Here is a 20,246-nt window from a genome sequence, read left to right as displayed (position 1 = left end):
TTCTATGTTTAATATATTTTATATAATTCAAATATGGATAAAACACACTAAAAACATCCTAACTTGTTATTTTTTGTATATTATTAAGCTTTGTTCATGCAGAAACAAAAAGTTACCCGGTAATTTAATACACTCTAGCTATATAACGTTTTGACCAATTAATTACATAAAGTGTGGCGTGGCGAATTGGCAATGGACCAAAACATGTCCCAGAACCCTTGTTGCCGACAGTCAGCAGTGAGAGTCTTTTGGTAAGTTCTCTCTCCCACGTGGGGCTTACTTCTACATGCGAAATTCCGGTGTGGAGCCCGAAGGCCATATCTCAAGAAATAACCATAGGGCTTGGTCTAACTTCCCTTCCGTGCTTCCTACCTATATCTTTAAGATGTGTATGTGTGCAATGTTGAGAGATTGAATTCGTAAACGGCAGCTATTGATGTGTTGGTGTCCTGGGAGCAAACATAGTATTGGTGGCCAATCTTTAGTGCACTATTGGCTGATAGTGTGTGATGGCTGTTTACTTATACACAGTGGGCTGTATATGCACCTGCGACGTACAAAGTCCCTAGCTGTACGGAAACCAGCACGTCCTTGCAGGTTGGCGTTAACTTTCAGTTTACCTAAATAGGTGCGTCATTGTCTAAAGAATTGGAAAGTACTACCACTAAAACGTAATTATGAGTTCGTTATCTTGTTTGGTATAAGTACTGTGAGAACAAAAAGGTATAGGTAGATCTTGACTGGCGTATTGGTGCATATGCGCTACCGTTCTAAAAATTGGTGAAGTGTGTGGACCATGACGAGTTATGTTATTACAGTTTTCTTATTTAGTATTGTAACTACAGTTGACGCTTCAGCATTACCAGCGTTCTCTTAGTGTATAAAACGCTCGTTTGTTTTGGATAAAACCTTATCAGAAACTTAATTTTTGTGATGAATACAAACGTGTTGTTCATATTTTTTGTGTATCAGAGGGTAATAAAATTTCTATTAAGTTGAATAGTCCTCTCCTTGAGTTCAAACACATTCTTAGTTATGGTTAAATTTGAGTTGGAGGTAGACTTGGTAGAGCTTTCATTCAAAATGACTTTAAGAATCTCTTTTTCTTAGGACCCAATGCTTATCTAACAGTTATTATTATAACTCATTATCATCAATTAACTATTCACGGTCGTGTTCAAAGTATGCTTGTGTCTCTATGCTCATTGTATTAAAATTTACAAGGTCATCAAATAGTTAAGACAATTGTTAATAAATATTTATGATATAATCGGTATGCTGCCCGCCGTCAAAAGTTAATTGATAAATGATTCACCTGAAAGTAATGCGTTACCAGCTGCTGCCTTTAAGACAGAAGGCGTCAATTACGTAGACTTCTTTCCTATTCGATCAGCGAAAATCATAAGGTAGAGGGACTTAAAGGGGTTCGTACTTGTTTTTGTATGTACAGTTACAAGAGCGGTACATTTACAAGTCGCTGAAGACTATTTTTCACTTGCAGTTATTTCTGCCTCTCTCCGATTTATCTCTCGAAGAGGTCGATTTACCGACTTAAATAGTAATTAGGGTACAAATTTAATTGAGGCATCTAAAGAAATTAAAGCTTTTTTAACAAAATTCATTACACCACCTACCTTCCAAGAAAAAGTTAGAGTTGCTGAAATCCACACAGCGACTACTCCTCTCACACAACCTATAGTGGAGCTTGATTTATTAATTTCTAATGAGGGAATGGAAAAATCATAAAGTTGTTGAAAGATCACGGTCTTCTATTCATTATATATCTTTGTCAATTTAATTTTTTTCCCATTCGATTTCTCTTTTTTAGTATTCAGCCATATTATTTGATTTATTATTAAAAAAAAAATAATAATAATAATAATTATAGTAAAAAATGAAAAGAAAAAAATATCTTTATTTTAAGTTGCACATTGATTGAATATTACTACCTATTTTTTCGTTTACATAAATCAGTATGTTACTTCTTTACTTTTTTTGTGCCTTCTGTAAATCTTCATACACCAACTTGGTAGCTTATTGGAAATTAACGCCTACGTTTGTTTCATTCCTTGTAATGATGTATGTATAAGATACTAACAATATGTAATTAAGATAAAACCTGTTATTTGAAAACGCAATGGTTGCGGAAAAAAGTACAGGTTAAAGACAACTGTTCGTAAAGCCCATACATTTCTTATTATCTTATACAGTTATTTTGGTGGGTCTGCCCAAACGTCCCCTATAGTTCTGACAGCCTTTTTACAAAACAAGAGAAAACTCTCTATATCCATCGAAAAAAAAAAAGTAAACCCCCACGCCTCCCCTCGCAAATTTAGTGGCCCCACATATCCCCCCACTACACCCTCAGTAGCTTTAAATTTCTCCATAAAACGTTATGATTGTCCTGTTTTTTGACGTGCCCACACCTCCTCTGCCCCTTTTCCTATAAAATACAGACTCATTTTCTACATTTCTCCGTAATTTTTGCCTACTAACTAATATTTAAAATTCCATCTACACCCTTGCCCCACACACCACTGTGCTATCACTTTATCAACCCCTCCTTACAGCATCACGGCTTTTTTGTTTCAATTCAATTTTTTGTGAAAATTTGTTACAGAAGTGTACATATAAAGTAATTTATCACCCAACAGCCCTCAACAAAAACTTATAATATATTGTATAGATACTTTACCACAGAATCAATATAAATTACTTACCTTTATAGCCTCCTGCCCCACACGCACCAACCACATTGAATCCAAATTTTTTTTCAAGATTACTACATAAAAAGGTCAAGAGGAGCTAATCCTTCATCTACCTTCATCATAAAATTCAAAGTTTTCTTAAATATCTGTTATTTTTATTATAATGAATAACTTGCATTTAGGTCAATCTTTTACAAACCCAACGAATTTTGCTAAGAATTAATCATCACTTCTCCGATTCGGCTGAAAATTTTTTTCCAATTTCTATATTAAAAAGTTAGAGATACGTGTCCGAGGGATTTTTTGTTATCACCTATTTTTCATTTTATAAGTTATAACCAATTTTCATAATAGTGGTTGAAGACACATTTTAAACAATGTATAGCTCCGAATCCTTAAGAGCTACAAAATTTTCACCAACGGCGCTTTTGTAGCTAAAGAGTTGAACTTTAAGAAAAAAAATTAGAAAAAAATAAAGATTATAAATAATATAATACTTTTATTAACAATTTAATTGTTTTGATCAATTTTTAACAATATTTAATTAATGTGCAACTTAAATTGAAGATGTTTTTCACTCTTCATCTTTTATTTCTTATCATTTTTTTTTTATTTTATACTCCGCCCCTTTCAGGTTTAAAAGGGTTCCGTTACACATTCAACCTTCGTTTTACATAATAATTTAATAATTTTTATATCATCTTATATTATCTTCATTTCTATTTGCACATACTTTAAATTCTAGTTTACTTTTATATCATAAAATCATTTATAAAAATCAAACAAAATCAATTTATAACCTTCAAAAATTCAAAAAACAAAGAATTCAAAATTAAAAAATTTAAATATTTATCACCTTCCTTTAATTTGTACTTTTAATTTCTTTCATTCTTTCTTTACTGCTTTCTCTTTTTCTTCTCTTCTTCCTTGTCCTGCCATTCGTCTATTTCTCTTCTTTACTATAAACTTTCTTCAGTCTTTTTTGTCTTTTACTTATTTTCTGCTTCCTTTTTTTCGGATAACTCGTCTTAGTGACTCTATCTCTTTTGCATCATGGCTTAGTATTTTTTCTATTTCTTCCTCATTTCCCGTATCTCTACAACTCTTTAATATGTGACTATAATCTTCTTCTTCTTCTTTGCATAATCTGCACTTCTTATCCTCCTCTTTTTTTCAATACTCTCTACCCCTACATTCATTTCCGCACCTAAATCTTGCTACTAGTTTTCTATCCTTTGATGGCATGTCCTTTTTCAAATATCTTGGTTCTTCCTCTGTTGTTATATCTTTATATACCTTGTTGTACCAAGAATTCTCTATCTTTTCCGTTCTCTTCTCTTTTCTTTTCTTTCCTTGTTCTTTCAAATTTTTCTCTTACTTCTTCTTCAAATTCCACCCCTTTCATAAATCTTGGTTCTTATGTCTTTCCTTCACGTAGCATTTTCACTCTTTTTTTTCTGTTCTCCATCTTTCTTTGTCCTTATCTTTTTCTCTTATACATTCCTTATCTAATTTTATATGTAAATCCCTAATTTTCTCTCCAAATTTTACCGCTCTCTTAAGCGCTTTTTTACTCATCTTTTTTAATCTACACTCCTCCTCCACTATATAATTTGGCATATTGCTATCTAGTCCTAATACCCACTTCGTATTTCTTCTGTGTACACTTTCCAGCCTTTCTTCTTCTTCCCAATCCCATACTTCCGCACCAAACAACGCTATACTTTCCACTAGTGCTCTAAATAATTTTCTTCTTCTTTGGTAGCTATTTTTAAATATTCTTTCACCTACGCTCCATGCATTTTTCATGGCGATCACTGCTTTCCTCTTCTTATCTTTTATATATCTATCATTACTCCTATTTTTCTGTAGCATATGCCCTACCTACCTTATTTCATCTACTTCTTCTAATTCCTCACTTCCCCACTTCTATCTTATACTTTTTCCATTTCTTTTTTCAAATACTAAAATTTTTGTTTTTTTTCTCACTTAGAATCATTTTCTTTTTACAGATGTACCTCTTAAATCTTATTAGCATCTCTTTTAATTCTTCTTTCCTATCTACTATCAATACTATATCATCTGCGTAAGACACACTCCATATTTTTTCACTACCAACTCTACATCCTTCCACTTGCCCTCTCTTTAATTCCTCCTCCAAGTCCGCTAGATATATTTTAAACAACGTTGGGCTATTTGGGGGATTCGTTGGGGATTTTTACTAAGCCCAACGTTGTTTAAAATATATCTAGCGGACTTGGAGGAGGAATTAAAGAGAGGGCAAGTGGAAGGATGTAGAGTTGGTAGTGAAAAAATATGGAGTGTGTCTTACGCAGATGATATAGTATTGATAGCAGATAGGGAAGAAGAATTAAAAGAGATGCTAATAAGATTTAAGAAGTACATCTGTAAAAAGAAAATGATTCTAAGTGAGAAAAAAACAAAAATTTTAGTATTTGAAAAAAGAAATGGAAAAAGTATAAGATAGAAGTGGGGAAGTGAGGAATTAGAAGAAGTAGATGAAATAAGGTAGGTAAGGTATATGCTACAGTCATAGTAAGGTCAGTACAGTAAGTTCAAAGGTTAATCGGAAAAATATCTTTCCATTAAACTTGTATATAGCCAGGGTGTGCTTGAGACAATCGCTGTGCGCTGTCAATAGTACCCTGTAGGATGGATGATCAAGTCATCTGAGACAAACTTTGCTAGGGGCCTTTATGAAGGACTCGCATACTTGGGAAAATAGGAAGATGATTACGGGAATAGAACAAGGAAGTTAGAAATTAAGGGCATAGAATACATAGAAGCCCTGTATACGTTGCAATCTTGATATGATACATACTATTTTCAATGTATACGATGTTGTCAAGATTGCTAGACAATCTCAAGCTGAGCCCCTATCCCCCTCACAGCCAGCCAAGGTATCCTGCTCAAAGAACCTTGTACAAAATTGACTTGATAATAGAGTAGGCTGTACAATATGAATCTTATTTTGCCGGATTAACTTGACTTGAGCTATATAAGAAGGGAACTTCAAGATAAATTTACTTGACATGTGCGCTTCCAAATTAACAAATAAAACAAAATTTATTTGATTATAATTGGTATCAGAAATTACCAATTCAATACATGGCCTCTGGAAAAGTAATAAGATTTAAAAAAAGTAAATGTAAAGTTATATATTAATACTACATATTGTTTTTCTTGAAAATTGAAAAAACATTTTGTTTTCGTAAAATCAAATGATCGATAACTTCAGTTATAGAAATATTACAACTAAAGTATGTAATTTTTTTATAGCTACCGCAACTATCTAGCGATAAGAAGAATATCCTATGTATGTCAACTACGATATAGACAAAAATTAGTTCTCACAATAGTATTTTTTTTTTTTTTTTTTTATTTCACTTAAATGCAGGTGACTTTGAAAATCTCCATCAATAAGCATTTATTTATTACATGCTTTTACGTTGGCGTTGCCTCTCACTCGTAAAAGCTGCTTTACAGATCTTTGTACGCCAAAATTATAACTTTCTCTGTGGATCTCTATCTTACTATTGCTCATCATGATATTTTATGACTTTATACGAGTCATTTTTATTTAAGTTAAAAAAAATGTTTACCTAAATTTTAAAACCTATTATCAAACAAATTTTTTCTAACGAAGCACTTCCTCATACGAACCATTATAGGAAGCTATGTAACATTCTTCATCAAAAGTACCATCGTAAAATTAATGATATATCTTCCATCTATGAAAATGGAATGTTTGGTATACAAGTAATCTGATACTCAACATGCGCATGCGAAATTCACTTTGCGGGGTGAAGGGGTATCGAGACTCTTGAAATTGACGGTGAAGAAGCTCTGAGAATTTTAACTCAAATTCTCATGACTTAAAAAAACAAAAAAATTGGACTAAGGTAAAAGCATTAGTAATTAGACGTGACTAGTAGCTGGGCATCTATGTAACAGTCAGTAAATATTAATAATATTATGGTTTAAAAATAAAAAATTGTGGACAGTGTATATTCCATGATGGTTTTCAAGTCTTATAAGTACATTATTTTATTATATTTATGATTTAGATATTAATAATAAACTCATCAAATGTTCGTCTTGTGTGTGTTTGAGACGACTATGTGATCCTCAACCAATATCTGAGGCTTGGACTGAATTTTATTTAAGAGATATTTTAATGAATCTCTAATCAAATACTGAAAGTATAGTTTTAATAAGCTGGTTTCCAGGTGAAAAATTAATTGAAATGTTAAATTATATTAATTTATCGTTGTTTTCATTAAAAATTTAAGTGTCTATTTACTAGTTCAATAGAGTGTACTGTGTACGTGTTTTTAGGACACCCGTCCACTTATTCATTCAACTGCTTTTTATCATGCTTTAGTTGTGTACGGATTGCTGGACGTACTTACTGTCATACAATAAAAAAATAGGTAGAAACTTGTTTTGTCTACTTTCTATCTATTAGCTAAGTAAATATTGATAATAATTTTCATATTAAAGAGCATTAGCATTTATGATAATTCAGTTATTAAAATACGCGTGGGTGCAGTTGTATACGTCTTACTTTATGTTTTTATTTTTCCATAACCTACACTCGGAATCTAAAGCAAGAAAATAAACGCTTACAAGTAGGTGTTAAGTACTGACATACAGTAAAAGTATATGATCATCAAATTCTAAGAACTTTGTAAAAGTAGATAACATATTTCATTATTTACATGGTAAAAAACTTGTCATTTTATTTTCTAAAAGAAGAAATCATGTATTCCAGAGCGTTGGTTCAAGATCTGTAAGTACAGCTGCAGTTGAAAAAACTTTCCTAGTTTGTTTTTTTCTTGATTTTACGCAAGCATTTTTTTAATTTGTGTATGCAATTCAATTGTTGCAGTTCCACATCATGAGTCCGCAAAAAAAGAAAAAGAAGGGTAAATATGTTGAGAAAAAGAGTAACGTCACTAAATACACTAAAGATGAAGTGTAGAAGACGCTTGATAGTATTCAAAAGGGAACATCGTTGAGATCAGCTTCGATATTATATAATGTTCGCTGAAGTACACTGCATGCAAAAAATATCTTTACCATTCAAGTCAAAGCCGTTCGAGTTTCATCTACTTTTTTAACATATGACGAAGAAACTCAAATTGACAAGGGGTTTGTTCACTGCGGTGCGTGTGGTTTCAAATTCAAAGATATTTCAATTGAATTTCCATGTACAAGTCCAAATCAGGTCATATCGCCTGAATTAGGTAAATTTTTTATTTTTTCTTGTACTTTCTGTACGATAATTATGACTTTTGTTTGACTTACATTTTAACAGACTTGCCAAAACAGCAAACGGGAAAAGCCAATTTAATCAGTTCAGAAAAATCTACGGTAGAACCACGAGCAACAATACGAATAGAAAACAATCATAGTGTTCCAAATTTCGATGCAGATCGTGAAACACTTGCAATTCATTCTAAAGGTACGATCTTTACAAACTTTAATTTTTTTTTCTTAACCATAACTAACAGAAAATTATTCTAGAACCCAACGAATCCACAATTGACATAGTTGATGTTTCTGAAATATCCCTTTCAAATAATTTTGATATTTCTGAAATTCCACGTATAAAGGATAAAGAAATGAACGAAAACAAGTGCGATGATCAAAAAATTGACTATGTATTGACACCCTTAGATTTAACAAATAGACGTGGTACAGAAGAAGAGAGTCAACCAGCCCTAATGAATATTGAAAGGAATCCGATACCTTCATCATCACTTCCAACAGAAGAATGCTCACAACAAGGTATACTTACACACGTTTTCTGATTTTATCATATTGTCATAATTGATATATGTGACGATGCGAAGATGTAGACATGTCACCAGAATCTTGCGATTTCACAAAGACACTCAGCCCGAATCTAAGTGATTTCCTTGTCATACCTGCCAATTTGGAACTTATCTTATCGAAGGTACGAAAAAATAAACCGAAAGCTTTGCGACCAATGTTGACTGGCGATGAGTGGCAGAAGCAAGAGTTGAAAAACATAGAAACTAAATTTTTGAAAAATCAGGAAGTAGAAGACCGAAAAAAATAAAAACAACAAAAAAAAAAGAAAAAAAAACCAAGAAAGAAAACGCTTGTCAAACTGCTGTGGAAGAAAAAGAAAATCGATAAAGAGATCAAAAAACTTCTAGCAAAACAAAAAGATTTTCTCCCCCTAGAAGGAAAAAAAATGGTAGAGAAAACAGAGTAGTGTTATCATTATGAATAAACATTATGTGATCTACCTTTAAAAATTTTAATACGATTGAAGCTTTGACTTCCTTGTAAATGTTATTTAATTTATAATGATAATTATAAGCTCATTTTTTACTTGATCTCATGATTATAAGAATTAAATAAAGTGATATACTTAATCTTATCATTGTTAACAAATATTTAACTACAAAGCTACATTAAATTTAAAATTTTAGCTAAGAACAGAATAAAACTGATTTTAATTCCCTGTAGAATTAAGGTATTGACCAAACACACATTTAATTGTATGATTTTCATAACTATGAAAATTATTTAGCTTCGAATACTTTTTTTTAATCACAAGAGTGCTAAAATTTTCATAGGTCAATGTGTGTCCAGTTAATAGTACATAAAATTCGGGACACTAGTACACCTGTGATTTGCTTGTCCAGATACTAGTGCTCTTCATACGTTTTGTTTTCCTCATATACTATCTACATTATCGCGTATAATATATATATTTCTTCAATTTATCGTATTCCTTATAGTATAATTTAAGATCAAACATTACAACTTTCAACCATGTGTTGTATTTTTTAAGTAAACTGTACGTTCAAATACTTTTTAACTACTAAGCGTCCAGTTACTAGTGCTTTTACTTACACTCTCAATTTTTTTGTGAGGTGTTGCACTTTAGGGCTGTTAAAGAAGGGCTTATTGCTGATTCTGCTTAAAAATTCTATAATATAAGCATGTGATTGCATGTATATGAAATCAAGCATATCTATTGATATTATGCTCATGCTAACAAAAGTTTTGCAAAATTTTCGACGTAGATGCTATTCCAAAGTTGTGCACGTAGCAAAAAACTAGTTAACCTAACAGGAAAATCAAAATTTAGTTCGTTCATCACAATATTTATAACAATTGTATTTATATAAGTATAACTTTTCGAGTATAGTACATGTTTTAAATTATTTTCAGAATGCAGCTAGAAAAACAAAAAATGCAGTGCAACAATATAAAAGAAATTCATTGAGATTATTTTACATACTATGGCATCGGACCGTCGTGTGATACAAGAAGATCAACGAATTCATCATTTAATTCTGTATGATTAAAATAAAACATTCTTGTGTTTATAAAATTCTAGCAATTAATTCCATATGCCACAAAAATATTGCATTTTTGTACTCCATACTTAATGCTTTTTATCGACACCAAATTAAGATATTCTTTTCAGCACGATAGTAAGGTCCTGCCTTTCTGTATCTAGCAGTCCAGACAACATTATATGTAAAATATAAATACATACACATGTCTTCGGGCCTGGGTTAATGCAAAACAGTATAAGGAGGTAGGGATTAGTGGATCCGATGCGCCAGGCAGGGATCGCTGGACTTACCGGTGAAGAGTGGTCCCTAAAACATGGGGCTTCTTCGGAGATGCTAATTAGCCTGGATCCGATGCTTCGCCAGAGAGCGCCGACTTAACCGGCGAAGAGCGGACATCCTGAAATATGGGGTCCTCTTCGAGGAAAGACTACACAGTGGCGAGTGGACCCGATGCACCATTGGTGCAAAGAGTGTCAGCTTAACTAGCAAGGTGTTTCACCGGAGATACCTCGCACTGTACCCATGAATTAGAGATAACATCAGTAAAAAGGGTTGGAAAATGGGTGTGGAAATACACCCCCACACATAGGTGGTGAGTAGGTGGCCCCGGCGACTTGGCCTAAGAGCTGTCGCGGTAACCCGGTAAAAAAAAAAACTTACAGTTCGTTTCACTTTCCCAAAAACTTCAAAAAAGTAAAAAACGCAAAGCCAGAGTTGACATTCTAAAAAAAGGCTATAGGTAAGTAGAACAAAACAGCTAATGAGCGTCCCAAAGTTACACGTGTCACTTATGTAAGTACATTAGAAAGGTGTTTGCAACAATATTTATATAGGGCGAAAAAATGGTATCTTCAACGCAATCACACAAGGATTCAGCTTTCCCATGAACAATCTCATCCTCTGCACAAGCGCAAGTGCTACATACACTTTGTTGCAGGTATAGTCTTAAATTTTTATTCGTACCTTTCACAAATGTAAAGTTTCTTGTATACTTCATTCCTAGTATTAATTAATCGAGGCGTACAAGTGTACAAGTGTACAGTGTACATCAACTGAGTTGTCTACGAATATCCAACAATAACATTAACAGAAAAGTACTATACAGCAATAAGGATTTTTTTACTAGTGAATGTTATTGTTACCCTTTTGATAACTTTATTAAAAAAATTGTTGGATTCACCTAGCGTTAACATTAAGATGTCTTTCTTTTAAAAAAGTCAACCATGGAATTTATTTTTTTGTAAATAAAAAACCAGATAGACCTAGATTTACAATTGTCTCTAAATACATAAGAGATATGAGTATGTTTAAAAAGAATGATAAAGGCATAAACACAATTCAAAATTTCATATTTTGTTACATACAAGCTAAACCAAGACAAGATTTGAGATTTGAAAAAAATATTCCTTACGAAAAATCATACGGAGCAGAGGTATACGGAAGTATTTTGTTATACTTGTATGTATATGTATATATATATATGCTTTGCGATCCAACATCCCAGATTACAGTATATCATATAGTTTTTATGAATTCATGTATTTAAAAAAGTTTTATAGCTTGATAAATTCGGTTTCATATTAAAAGAAATCGCCGCATGCAAAAGTTTGTTGAATAATTAGGTAGTTATAAGCGCTGGCTACAAATCCGAAATCAGATGTTGAAAAATTAAAAATGGTGAATCTACCATGGTGGACAACTTATCCAAAACCAAACAGTTTTAAAAAAAGAAGTAAATCTTATGTAAAACAAAATTCAAGCACGAAATATCAATTGCTAATTATTGAATGAAATTGCTGTTTTCAAATAAAATTTGGTAAATTTGAAGAAGGTTTCTAGCCTGACAAATTTGCATGTTTTGGACCGATATAGAGAGAAATTATCATTTACTGCTTTAGGATATCAGCGTAAAATCGATTGAGCATCCGCCAAGTACCAATTAACATTTGCTGGGGTCTTAGGTAGCAAATATTAATACGTCCTTATTACTGACTAGTACGTAATTTATGATAAATCTATTATATTGTTCTTTGATATTATAACTAAACACGCACTTGGTGATTGTACGCTTGTTGTCTACGATTGTTGGCTTTATCCTACACTTAAATGAGACTCAAGGTTCGAGTAGAATTCGTCTTCTGGGGTTTATATAAGTGCTTCGATAGATGTAGTCAGATTGGAGTTTAACAGACATATGACAGTAATATTGCAGAATGAAGTAGAAAAAGTCAATGTTTTGTCAGGTTTTAGATATTTAATATTAGATGACATTTAAATTAGAATCCGATAACGTGTACCAAAGCATGCATTTGGACCCACGGAGTTAGTACTGCACTTCTACACTATATAGAAGCACTTTTGTGTCAATACGCTACTGTAGAACATCCTTGGTAGGGCCCCATTAGCTTGTCTATCAATTTTACTAAGTGTACGTGATATAATACAGGTACAGTTATAGATTGAGGACTTTGTGGAGAAGTTGTGTAAATTAAAGGAGAAATTATTACCTCATCATTTTAGTAGTAATAATCAAGCAAGTTTCATTTTAGAGCGAAAGAACACCTTAAAAAAGGGTAAAGTATTACTTTACTGTGACTTTTCTGAAAACTACGCTTATGTGACACAAAACGCAGCTCAAGCCTTTCATTACAATAATGAGCAATGTACGGTACATCCTACAGTTATTTATTATAAATCCAAAGACGATATAAAGCATTAAAGTTTTCTTCTACTATCCTATTCAACGTCGCATAATACCGCAGCTGTTTACGTTTTACAACAGCTGTTGATACCTGGAATAAGAAAAATTGTTCCTGAATTAAAGAAAATTATTTATGTGACAGAGAGAGCCAAGTAGCATTATAAAAATCACTTTTAAATGTGCAGCTTAATTTATCATGAATCTCATTTTAGTGTTACTGCAGAATAGTACATGCATGCTACAGCACACGGTAAAGGGGCTTGCGATGGTTTAGGTGCAACTTTTAAACGGGAAGCTACACGCGCAAGTTTGCAGGCAAAAGCCACAAAAGCACTCTTAACATCAAACGATCTCTTAGAATGGGCTACAAAAAAATTTTAAACTATAGTGCATCACTTCATAAGAAAATAAAAATAATTTTAATAAACAATTCAATACAGCTCCCACGGTACAAATATTCAGAATGGGCATGCTTTTATTGTAGAGAATAAGTCTTGAAAGGTAATAAGGTACTCGAAAGCTAAAACATTTTTGAGTTGTACGCAATATTATTAGATTATTTTTGATAAAAATACTATAAAATCAGTATTGCTTGTAGCCATTTACAATTATTTAACAACAGACCTACATTCCGTAATAAGCTAACCAACACAATTTTATCATGCATGTGCAAATTTATCAAGCTAAAAAACTCTGTTAAATACATAAATTTTTTTTTTTAAAACGACAATTATAATTAAGAATCAGAAAAAAATTTCTTGCTTGGAATGCCATAGAGCATCATATAGCATTTTTTAAAATATGAAATTCATCAATCTTTAAAAAGTTTCTCGCCGTATAATATCCACCATCTTGAATTTTTCTTAAAAACCCTAATTAATTTTTAAAGTCTACGGTTCTTTTGGTGGCCAAAATTTGAAGCACTACAAATCTAGTATAAATCCGTTCATTTCCAAAAGTTGTGGTCGCCATTTTGAATTTTCCATCTTAAGTGTGGCAAACTTTATCCCAAATTCGTGAATAGCAACCCAAACAATCCCCGTAAACTAAATTTATTACAAATCGATCAATTTAAAAAAATTTGGCTACCATATTAAAGGTTTGACCGCCATATTAGATCCTCCCTAATACAATTTGTTAACCTACATTATGACATGATTGCAAGTATATGTCTTATGTAATTAGAGACAAAAAAAGACTTTGATTTTTGCAAATTCTTATTTTTCAAACCTATTTTTTGGTCAAAAATCAATTTTTTTCAGGTTTTGGCTACCATAATGCATCCACCATCTTGAATTTTCAAAAAATCTCAACTGGTTTTTAAGGTCTACGGTTATACAAATAATTTGAGCCCTGACAGAATTTTTTTGGTTGCTCCAAATTTTGTCCATTCGAGTGTTACGCTTGACGTAGAACGTCCCATATATATGTATACATATATATATACATATATGTATGTTTGTTATCCTTTACTTTAGGTAAGTTGGCTTTAAACATAGTAAGTTTTATGTTCGGTAGGTGTCTTATACAGAGTCCTCACTTGTTAAAGATATATATATATATATATATATATATATTGCTATATTATATAGTCGTAAAAGTTAGAGCTACGTTTTGCTCCCCCCCCCCGCTCCCCCAGCTCCCCCCCAAATATGGTAGTTATTCTTTCATCTTCCTATATTATATAGTCGTAAATGATAAAAAGAGGTTTTGCTCCCCCGCTCACCCCCGAATAAGGTAGTTATTCTTTCATTTTCTTGCATTTTTCGAGTAATCCTACTTTTTTGCTAGCTCCCCCCCAGCTCCCCTACCGACTCCCCCCAGCTTCCCCATATATAATGTAAATATATTTGTAAAGCCTTATATATAATAACTGTTCCAAGTGGTCTAATTTTCACATATAATATTATTTGACCGTAACAAAAAATTTTGTTACAATTATCTTAATTACGATAATTATTTTGATTGCATACTCTTAAATGTCTTTTTAGGTGCTCTGCTCTAACATAACGTTTCCCATAATTTTGATAAATATTTTTTTGAACGTTTTTTTCATGACTTTTCAAATGTCTCTGTAAGTGATAGTTTCTTTTTAAACTTTTTTCGCATTGAATACACTTAAAATTTTTTTTCAATGTCTTGGAATTCCTTTGTGTGACGCAAATAGTTTTTCTTGTCTAATATTATAATGCGACATAGATCGCATACAAAAAATTTTTTTTTGTGAATTCTTTCGTGCGATGATAGACACTCTTGATTCAAAAATTTTGAGTTACACTTGTCACACTGATAAAATTTTGCATCCATGATATTGTATCTGAAAACATATTACAAAAAACGGATTGTTTATGATTGCATAAATCTGGGTACTAGGCGGTACTGAAATTTGCTTTTTTGATGAAAGATAAAATTTGCAAGAAAGTATAAAAATAGTAATGAACTATAGAATAGTTTTTTTGTTACTCTAAAATTTCATTCCAAACAATATTTTTAATTTCAAATTTGTTTTCTGATTCAATTTGGATAAAAGTTTTATTCCGATTCCTACATCTAGACAATGCAACATATAATTGCCCATGAGAAAATAATGGTTTTCTAAGGTATAATTCTAAGTTATCCAATCTTTGACCTTGAGATTTATTGATAGTCATAGAAAAAGCTAAGGTAATTGGAAATTGTTTTCTGTACAATATAAATGGTAGTGAAGAATAATTGTTTGTTTGTAGTGTTTTTCTTGAAATATAGACTTTATTTCCTTTTTTTTCATCTGTATTTATTTCAGCTTTGATGTTGTATTTAAATAATTTTGTAATTCGTAATCTTGTACCATTGCAAAGTCCTTCAGATATGTTTAAGTTTCGTATTAACATAACAATAGCGTTGATGTTTAAATCTAATTCGTGTGAAAAAAGACCTTTACTTCTATTTGAATATTCTGTAGAGAAATAAGTACAAATATTATCGTCTAATTTATCTACTCCTTTGTGAGTTGCTTTATCAATACTGTAGTACGTTACTAATGTTCCTACCATATTATTTAAAATTTTTTTATTCTAAAAGTGATTGTATTCATTGTGAGATGTTAATATAGCTTTACTTATAAAAGAATCATCATCATTATGAAACAATTAAGAACATATATCATTTATTTCCCATGTCTGAGAAATTATGAAAGCTTTAATTTTGCCTTCTCCTATATCTAGTAGCAATGAAGAAAATTTTTTATCAATTGAACGTATTAATATACGTTTAAAAAAAAAAATATTAAATAAAGGCCAAAAATTAGAAAATTTTATGATTTCTTGAACAATAGTAATTTTGCTTCCGTTTTTTACTACTGGGAGAATTCGACGAAAGTCTCCACCTAAAATTATTATATTATTTCCAAAAGGTTTATCACTACTAGATAAATCTTTGAAAGTCGTATCAACGATTTCTAACGCTTTTTTTGGTACCATAGAAGCTTCATCCCAAATAATTACTTTTACATTACACTATTTTTGTTTATCTGGCTCAAACTGGAGGAATGCACTTCCTATAGTGCTTAAGTCTCAAGGAAGTCTGAAAGTTCTGTAAGTGCTCATTCCCTTTAGAAGCAGAATAGAAGCAATACTCGTCCAAGCCATCGTAAGAATTTTTTTAATTGATATGAAATAATAAATTAATTTTTTGTATAGAAAAGTTTCTCCAGATCCACCAGGACCATCAATGAAAAAAAATTTTTTTTTTAATTTTATTATTTCTTGCAAAATTCGACGTTGATCATGACTGAGTTGTAAAAAAAATTTCATGGAATTTATATTTACAAAATATTCTTTCATCATTGTCAGTATCAATATTTTTTTTCATTGTTTCTGTTGGTTCTGATAAACTGAAATCTTTACAAGACATATTTTCAGAATTAAAAATTCCGTTTAAATGTAAAAGAGCTTTATTTTGATCATCTTTACAATTTTCAATGAAATATTTTTTGTATTTGTTCCAAATAATATTACCAAAAAAATTTTCAGACATAACAAACCACGCAAATAATTTTCTTAGTTGAAAGGGCAGCATAACGTTACATGCTTCTTCAAAAGTTATATCGTTTTGAATGTTCTACTAATCCCATAGAAATAGCTGTTATTAGTGAGGGAAAATACAAAGTGATTGGTAAAAATTCATGTAATTAATTATGATCAATATACATTTGTGACATACATATATTTTAAGTAAAAATTAATATAAATCGGATTTTTTTCTATACTTTGTACATCTAATTTGCTACTACGGGGGTTAGTGCGCAGAGCGCGCAGGGGGCATATATAGTTATAAAAGCTTAGAAATATCTATTGACACATACAGGATAGACAGCTTATTTAAAAAAGGGAGCTACTAGAAGAAATAATAAAGCTTACCAACAAAAAGTCAAGGGCACATCTCTCTGTCTATATAAACTTTACCACTTTTATTTGAAATTAGCAGCTTGTTCTTCATATTTCCCTAAAAGCAGACCAGTAATCATTCCCCAGCGTAGAAAATTTATTCCCGAGTATTTTTGAAAAATGCCATAGTCTTCCAAATTCTGTAAAATATACTTCAACATATTATTTTCATACTAACAATTAATTTCCTTATTTTTAAAGGCCTTAAAAAATATTAATACAAACCTTATTTTGAAAAAATCACACTTATAACTCAATAAAAGGGGGGGTTGGCGCGTGGAGCGCGCAGGAGAGGCGTAGCCCTACTAGTATATATATTCTACCATGTTATACTAGCTAATACTAGCATGTTTGTTTTGTAACAACCCAGTTATGACTAACGCCCATTAAGTAATATCTTATTTATCTACTTTATCCTGGTCTCCTAAAAAAATGGCCATGTATACATTGGTATATATATATATATATATAGATTGAAAGGAAAAATTATAGTAGAATATAAATTTCCTAGCATGAACCGGTAGCAACAAGAAAAACAAAAAAAGTGGTTAAAATATTGACGTACGAAAACGATTAGCTAAGAAAATTTTTCTAAAAAAAATTAGATTCTACTATTATTTATTTACAATATAACTATAATTCTCATAAACCAAACATTAATTTTATGAAAAATAGTAGTTATGATGCACAAGTAGTATGTACACTTCAGAAAAATAATTTTTACTATTTAGAAATTTACATTCAGCAGAGATGCAATAATTTTGAAATTTAATTAGGCACAGGATTTAATTGAGTAACTGTAGGGCATTAGAAAATTTTCAAAAATGAGGATCTTATTATGATAAGGGAAAATATTATCTTATTGTGTAGGGGTCAGTAGCGGACCTATGGATGGATTTTTCTCAAAATTGTACAAGGCAGTTGGGGGCCTGTGGTTTTTTTGTAAGACTGTGGTGGTTGGTGGGGGCCTCCAGAATTTTTTTAAAAATGTGGGAAGTCAGTGGAGAATCACTTTAGTTTCTTAAACTTTTTTATAACGTGAATCTGACAAAAAATATTAAGAGAAGTAGCTATTATAATATGAAATGAATCGTAAATGATTCCAATGAAAGCTTTAGAAATAGTGGACTGAACATTAAAAGATTCGTATGATAATGATTTACAATTTCGTGAAAAAACAATAACATTAGGCTAAGATTTCAGATAAATTAAACTGGTTTCAAAAAATATCTTTAAATCAGCTATTATAGAAGAAATAATTAATTACTCTTATTTGTGAAACCATCTAATATTTTTGATTTAAAAAAAAAATCAAAGATCACTGAATGTAAAATTTTTTTCCTTTTTATTAGATATAATAGAAGATAAAATTGAAATATTATTATTGTACAAATACTTAAAAATTTATAAAAATGTTGCTTGCTTTCTGTATAGTATAAAAGGTAATGACGAAGAGTTTCCTATATTTAAAGTTTTTTTTTTTAATAAAAACTCTATTTTCCATTTTTTTTAAAATTATTGTTTCTGCTTTAATATTATACTTAAATAATTTTATAATTTTCAGTCGTGTTCCATTGCACAAACCGCCACATCTACTTTAATTTATTTTTAACATAGCTATTGCTCCAACTTTCAAATTAAGTTCATGGGTTAGGAGACCTTCTCAAATACTATTTAAAAATATTATTGGAAAATTAATATTACCATTACTGTCAGATTTATCAACACCTTTATTAGTTGCATGATCTATGCTATAGTGAGTTGATATGTTCCCGTTTAGTTAATTAAAAATTTTGTTACTTCGGAAATAAGTGTATTCATTATGAGAAGTCAGTAACATTTTATTAATCAAACGCTTATTACGCTTATCAAATATTTTTAACATATACTATTAGTCTTCCAATGTCTAGGAAATTCATGTGTTTCAAATTTTCCTTCTCCAAACTTTATTAAGAAACAAGAAAAAGTTATATTCATCGAACAAATATTCACTTAAAAATTAACAATAATAAAAAAATTTTTATAAAAATGTGACTAGTCTCAGCTAACCGAAATTATTAAATCAACTTCTTGTTATTCTTTTTAGTTTTACCTTTCTTTTCCACAAGATTATCGTGACAGCCTATTGAGCTAGTCACCAGGCTACCCAATCATGAATGGGGTCGTATTTCTGCACCCATAAAGCATACATTTAATTGATATTGCACCTATTATACCATGGGCACAGTGTGAGTACTTCCAGTGGAACACCTTGCCGGTTTAGTTGGCACTCTCTGCACCAACGGTGCATCGGATCCACTTGCCACTGTGTAGCCTTTTTTTAGAAAAAACTCCGTATTTCAGGACATCTACTCCTCGCTGGTTAAACCAATGTTCTCTGGCGAAGCATTGGATCTAGGCTGATTAGCATCTCTGTAAAAGCCCCATGTTTCAGGGACTACTTTCGGTAAGGCCAGCGATCCCTGCTTGGGGCCTGGAATTGGATTTGCTCATTCCTCCCTATAGCCCTAACACTGTTTCACATTCACCCAGGCCCGGACACCTGTAGGGCAAAGAAAAAAAGCCTAAAAAACTCTGAAGGAAATTACTACATAAATGGAAAGTGAAAGACTTTTGCAGTAAAATTCTTGTTAGACGAATTATTTTTCCATAAACCGAGTTTTTTTATTATCACATAAAGAATATAATTAATCGTCAAATAATAAAATACCAAACCGTATGAAAGGATTTGCTACATCTAAGTACAGTATTGATTACACAACAGCACAAGGAATAGATAGATCTGACAAAAATATAAAGGTAATTTTTCAAGTTAAAATTTTAAATGCGATTTACGGAGGCTTACCACCTCATGAGATAAAATTAAAAATGAATTTATTAGTAATGTTGATAAGAAATTTAAGTATAATAGACGGATTATGTAATGAAACTTGTTCACGTATAACAAAATTATTAAATTATAATATTAAAGCCGAAATCACTCCAGGTGTAACCAAAGAATAAGTAGTATTTATTCATAGAATCACTTCAAATACCGGTAAGCATT

The 20,246-nt window shown here is 31.3% G+C and overlaps 1 protein-coding gene across 1 annotated transcript in view; it reads left to right on the top strand.

Moving 5' to 3' along the window:
• Positions 1-10,107, top strand: part of Sem1 (Suppressor of exocyst mutations 1) — a 142,206-nt gene extending 132,099 nt beyond the window's left edge. Inside the window, exon 3 of the mRNA XM_014349719.2 lies at positions 9,945-10,107. Within this exon, the coding sequence (XP_014205205.1) occupies positions 9,945-9,999 (55 nt within the window). The 3' untranslated portion in view covers positions 10,000-10,107. The remainder of the gene's footprint in view (positions 1-9,944) is intronic.
• The last annotated feature ends 10,139 nt before the right edge of the window (positions 10,108-20,246 follow it).

This window comes from Copidosoma floridanum, unplaced genomic scaffold (assembly GCF_036245765.1).
Source record: "Copidosoma floridanum isolate Cflo_tuat_1 unplaced genomic scaffold, Cflo_Japanese_pri ptg000027l, whole genome shotgun sequence".
Classification (NCBI taxonomy): Eukaryota; Metazoa; Arthropoda; class Insecta; order Hymenoptera; family Encyrtidae; genus Copidosoma; species Copidosoma floridanum.
The sequence above is the reverse complement of the archived record's forward strand: the minus strand, read 5'-3'. Positions and strand labels throughout refer to the sequence as shown.